Source organism: Neopelma chrysocephalum, unplaced genomic scaffold (genome assembly GCF_003984885.1).
Source record: "Neopelma chrysocephalum unplaced genomic scaffold, ASM398488v2 Primary Assembly neopelma1_155, whole genome shotgun sequence".
NCBI classification, from domain to species: Eukaryota; Metazoa; Chordata; class Aves; order Passeriformes; family Pipridae; genus Neopelma; species Neopelma chrysocephalum.
In genome coordinates, this window is record NW_020897817.1 from 2,044,868 (window position 1) to 2,050,424 (window position 5,557).

The following is a 5,557-nucleotide window of genomic DNA, read 5'->3' on the forward strand; positions in this document are numbered from 1 at the left end:
GGCACTGCCACGTGTGGCAGGTCCCTTCTGGATGGTGCCGAGCTCCAGGGCGGGCACAGACCCCCATGGGGCTGGTTCCCAGCACCAGTGCCCACTAAAGCTCAGGAGCAGGGCTGGCTGCCAGCTCAGCCACCTTCCCTGGACAGACAGGCACACCCTTGTGCAGTCAGCTCGACGTTTTATTGGGTTTATGACAGATGGATCCCGAGTCAGTGTTTAAGGCCCACACCCCCCCACAGGCTTGGAACAGACCCACGGGTGCTCCCTGGGCTCCTGGCCAAAGAGCAGCCCCAGTGGCCACAGCCCTGGTGGGCTGAGGGTGGAGCAGGAGGTGCCCAGGCAGGGCAGGGGACGGTCCTGCTGGGCTGTCCCAGCCCTGGTAGCAGCAACACAGGTTTGAGAAGCAGCTTTTCCCTTCTGCCCTCACCGCAGCACCCACACATGCCGTCCCATTCGGGACCAGTGGGCAGGGAGTGCGGTCCATGGCACAACTGGGAGCGAGCCCATGGCCCCAGCGTGGAGCTGAAGGCCACGGGGATGAGTCACACAGGCCCCGTAGGTGGGATGCCACCTCCAGTCCCCAGTGCTGGCCCACAGACGAGGCCCAGGGGGGATGTTGGAGGCTGCAAATTCAGTCCTAGAGCCCCCAGGTCCCGCAGGGCTGAGCCCCCAGCTCGGGGCACTGAGGGGGGAGATGGCAGAGACCGAGGTGGTGGCGGGGCCCAGGCAGGAGGCACGAGCAGCAGCCCTGGCACTTGTTAGCTGATGGTTCCACCCTTGAGGCTTTTACAGGAGACTCTCCCCAGCTTGGTCAGGAAGTTCCTCTGCTTCCACTGCGCGACACAGTCCTCGGAGACACGGAAATCAGCCTGGGAGCAGAGCAGGGAGGCAGGATCAGCAGCGGGGCAGCAGTGCCCAGCTTTGCTGACAGTAACAACCGTGGGCACTGAGGGGCAAACGGCCAATCTGGGGTCACCTAAAGGTGGGGACACCCTAAGCACTGCCCCAGTCAATGCCTGGAGCCCCAGCCACGCTGAGCTGTTCCCAGCCCCTCACCTGCAGCTTCTCAAAGACCTTCTTCTTGGGTTTGAGCTCCTCGTCGGGCTCCCCGCCCTCGTACCCCTCCACGTAGACGCGCTCCCCGGCGCAGCACTCGGCCGGCGGGTCCAGGGGCTCCACCTGCCGGGGCTCCCCCACGCTGGAAGACAAAGCAGAGTCACCCCAAGGTGGTCCCCACCTGCCCCTCAGCGCCCTGGGGCAGCACAGGGCAGTCCAGACTGTCCTCCTGGAGTGCTCCCACCCCGGTGCCCCCCTCCCTCCCTCACCTGGAGGCACACAGCACCATGCCCTGAGACTCCACTCCCCTCATCTTCTGGGGCTTGAGGTTGCAGAGCAGCACCACGAGCCTGTCCTGCAGCTGCTCCTTGGGGACGAACTGCACCAGGCCACTGACCACGGTGCGGGGCTCGGCCTCGCCCACATCGATCTTCTCCACGTACAGGCTGTCTGCGTCCGGGTGCTGCCAGGGGAGGGGCAGGGGTGGGAATGGGGTGGCAGAGGAGGGGGCAGACCCTTTCACAGCCCCCAAATGTCCATGTGGGGTGGTTACTCTCCTCCAGTGCCCCGTTGTACCTTTTCCACGCTGATCACTTTGCCCACGCGGATGTCCAGCCGGGACGGGATCACTTCCTCTGGCTCCGAGTTCTTGGTGCCCTTCTCTCCAGGCTCTGCAGGGCAAAGGGAATGGTCATGTCATTCAGCATAAACTCAGGGAGCTGGCCAAGCCCTGGGGAGCACAGTCACTCCCAAATGCAGGCCCTGGGGGGAATACCCTGCAGGGAATTCCTTGTCTGTCTCTACACCAGGGAGCACAGCCCCTCCTCTGCAGTGTTGCCCTCTCAAGCACCAGAGCAGCATCTCCAGAGCAGGCAAACAGCCCTGGCACTGGCCTTCCTCACCTCTCCCAGTGTTCTCCAGGGCTGTTTCTGAGACTGAAGTTTCAGATCTTCTCTCTAACCTCAGTTCCTGGAGAGACTCTCTCCCACCCAGCCCCGCGTGGTCAGGGCTCCGCTTCCCTGAGGTCCCAGGGCCCCACTTCCCTCAGCTCCCAGCACCTCCTTACTGGCTTTGGACGGGTTGGGATATGCAGCACTGCTCAGCTTCTTCAGCTCTGGGCTGTTGAACTTCTCTCTGATGGGGTCAAGCAGTTTGTTCAGGGCCACTTCCACCGAGTTCTTCAGGTCTCCGGGGTGCACGACCTGGACGTGACAAACAGGTTCCTGTCTGAGGCCCAGGGTGGGAACTGGAGATGAACCCCAACCCTGGGCCTGGTTCCCCTTGGACATCAGAGCCCTTCTTTTGGACACTTCTGCTTCCATCTGAGAACAGCTGAGAAGGGTTTAACTGCTGCTCTGTTCCAGGATGAGGCTGATGTGGCCCTGCCCTGCACCAGGACAGCTGGTGACCCCACATCCTGGCTGGGAGCACCCCATCACTGGGCCACACTCCACACCTCTTCCCAGTGTGGATCTCCATCTCCCAGTGCTGCTCCCAGATTGCTCACGAGAGCCTCAGGCACAGGGAGAAGGTTCAGCCCCTGCCAGCACTCACCTGCTCAGCAAAGTCCTTCTCCAGGGCCTCGTAGTCCGTGTAGGTTTTGTTTCCTCCCCATTTTTCTTCTCGCAGCACCACAAACTCTGCGACACACAGATTTTAAGGCTCAGATTAACTCAAGGCTCAGATAAAACCACCCTGCCCAGGGTGGGGACCACAGGCTGGGGAGGTGGCACTCAGGGGACACGCTCCTGTCCCCTCTTCTTATCCATGGGGAAAACACCCCCAAGTGTGGTGATTCCTCACCTGACTTGAGGGGGAAGAGGACGTGCTTGATGAAGGAGAGGACACCGTTGTTCTCCACATTCCCTGGCTCACAGAAAGCCTTCTTCAGCTTCTTTTTCACATCCTCCTTGCGGTCCAGAAGATCAATCTTTGAGTCCTGCAGCAAGAGATTTCCTCAGACCCTTTACCCAACATTTTGCCCAAAAGAGAAAACTCACGAGGGAGTCGCTGCAGCTCCCTAGAACCCCGTGTGAGCAGAGAGAGGTCACCTTGCCTTGGGGTGCAGCCTGTACACCCCCAGCCCTCAACCTGCCCCTCTTACACCCCCCTGGCACAGCCAGATCAGGCACCAACCTCCTCTGACGAGCTCATTTTGCTGCCTGTCAGCCCAGGAACCATCGGGTTCATCAGATGGACACGCTTGGCATAGCCCAGGGAAGGGAGGTACTGGGAAAAGGCAAGAAAGAGGCAAGTCAGGGACAATGCTCATCCAAAGATCACCTCTCACTCACGATCCCTGCTTGCTCCTGGCTCCAGATGACTTTGGAATCCAGAATAACAGGACCCAGAGAGCCATTGTGAGCTCCCAGGGCACCAGAGCCCTGCAGCACAGAGCACTGTGGGTCCAACCAAAACCCCACACACCCTTCTCCCAGTGGATCAGCAAGTGTCCAAGCCCTCCCTCAAGCCCCAGGATGGCAGAAACCCACCCATTCCTGACCTTCTCTGCAAAGGTGAAGATCTTCCTCTGGTCAACCCCTCCAAACTGCGCGTCCACCTTGAGATACTCCTCGTCCAGCGCCTGTGGGGACACACAGAGCCCTGAGGCTGGGCCCAAAACGCCCCACTCCAGCTCTGCTCAGCCTTCAGATGTCCTGCCTGTCCCTCAACCTCTCCCAGAGCACTCCCACCCTGGGAAAGGACGGGAATATTCTGGACTGTCTGCTGCACCAGCAACTCTGTGCCGCTGCCGGGTGGGACGTTGGGGTGGAGAACAACGACCTGGACGCCCAGCCCCTCACACCCCTGCGGTCCTGGTTTTGCCAGCACCTCCCTGGGCAGCCCCTGCCTCACCTGCAGGCCTGGGTAGAGCAAACCACTCAGCAAGGGGTGCTCCACCTGCTTCACCACCTCCGCCCCTGCCTTCTTGGCGTCGTGCTGCGTCACCACCGAGGACAGGCGGTACATGTCCAGCGTGTATTCCCTGTGGGAAGGGCACCACTGAGCCCACCTGGCACGGGGAGCATCCCACAGCGGCTGGCCCCGGCCTCACTGAGAGCAGACAAAGCCTGGAGGCACCTTCACTTTGCCCCAGGAGCAGGGTCAGGAGAAGGGCAGGCTCAGGAGCAGCAGAGCCCCGGGTCGGGCTCTGCCGGCCCAGGGCTCACATGGGGACACCCCAGAGTGGCTGGTTCTGGCCTCACTGAGAGGAGACAAACCCTGGAGGCACCTGGTGTCCCAGGAGCAGGGCAGGGTCAGGAGAAGGCCGAGCTGTGCCAGCCCAGGTGCCCCAGGACTCACTTGCTGAGCTGGTAGTCGGTGCCTCGGACGAACTTGAGCCTGTCCAAGGGCACCCCGATGCTCTCCAGCATGGCCTTGATCACGTGCTCGTAGTAGCGGGTGCGCAGCTCCAGCAGCTCCCAGGGGGCCTTCATGTTGTCCAGGTAAGCGTGGAGGTCAGCAAAGAGGATTGTCACCTGGCAGAGAGGGCACAAGTCAATGCCAGGGGTTCAGGGAACCCACCCCTCCCCGGGGTGAGGGGTCCCGGTGTGACCCCGTTACCTCACACCCAGCCTTCAGGAAATCCGCAATCTTGGACATGGGCACGAAATAGGCCACGTGGGGCTTGCCCGTGGTGGCCGTGCCCCAGTAGATCCTCAGCTCCCGCTCCTTCAGGATGGCCATGAGCTTATCCTCGCCCAGCACCTCCTGGAGGGGGGCACAAAACAGGCACATCTGGCACAGCTGGGGAGGGCAGGACAGTCCTGCGGGGGGGCGGGCTGGGCACACCACGTGTCCCGGGTGCCAGGGGCTCATCCCCGGGGCTACACCCGGCTCTGAGCCCCCCACACCCCTTTGCCCGGGCCCCGATACAGGTCTGATCCCCCCACTCCGGATCCGATCCTGCCCCCGCTCCAGCCACGGTCCCCCCGGTACCTGGACTCGATCCTGCCCAGATCCCTCCTCCCCAACCCGTATTCCTGCTCTAATCCCCCTGATCCACCCCCTGATCCTTCCCCCAACCCTGCCCCGATCCCCCCAATCCTGCCCCGATTCCCCCGCCCCGGTTTGCCCTGCCCCCGATCCTGCCCTAATACCCCTGTCCGGGCCTCGATCCTGCCCTATTCCCCCCGATACTGCCCTATTCCCCCGATCCTGCCCTATTCCCCCCGATCCCGCCCCGATCCCCCCTCCCCGTTCCCCACCCATCCCCCGGTACCTGCAGGTTCCGCGTGATGAGCTGATACTTCTCCTGCGGGCCGGGCGCGGGCTCCATGGCGGCGGCTGCGGGGGCAGGACAAAGCGTTACCGGAGCCCCCACCACCCCAGGACTCTCCAAGACCCCCCAAAATCCCCCCTCGTTCCCCCCCTTTTCCCCTCCCCGTCCCCACCGACCTGCCCCGGGTTGCATCAGCCCCGCTCGGCGCTCGGCTACCGGCGCCTGGGCGGCACGATCGCCGAGCTGCCGATGGGAAGGTGAACGGCGGGGAGGGGGCGC

The 5,557-nt window shown here is 62.7% G+C and overlaps 1 protein-coding gene across 1 annotated transcript; it reads right to left on the reverse strand.

Annotated features, from left to right (window-relative positions):
* Window positions 1-161: 161 nt before the first annotated feature.
* Window positions 162-5,526, reverse strand: YARS (tyrosyl-tRNA synthetase). The gene is made up of 14 exons (XM_027701254.1): window positions 5,455-5,526; window positions 5,279-5,343; window positions 4,621-4,767; window positions 4,360-4,535; window positions 3,913-4,042; window positions 3,560-3,640; window positions 3,193-3,285; window positions 2,860-2,995; window positions 2,611-2,696; window positions 2,123-2,258; window positions 1,633-1,727; window positions 1,326-1,519; window positions 1,057-1,198; window positions 162-869 (listed from the first exon to the last, which is right to left on the reverse strand). The coding sequence occupies exons 1-14, from the start codon at window positions 5,468-5,470 to the stop codon at window positions 759-761; spliced, it is 1,608 nt and encodes a 535-aa protein (XP_027557055.1). The 5' UTR covers window positions 5,471-5,526; the 3' UTR covers window positions 162-758.
* Between the last annotated feature and the right edge of the window lie 31 nt (window positions 5,527-5,557).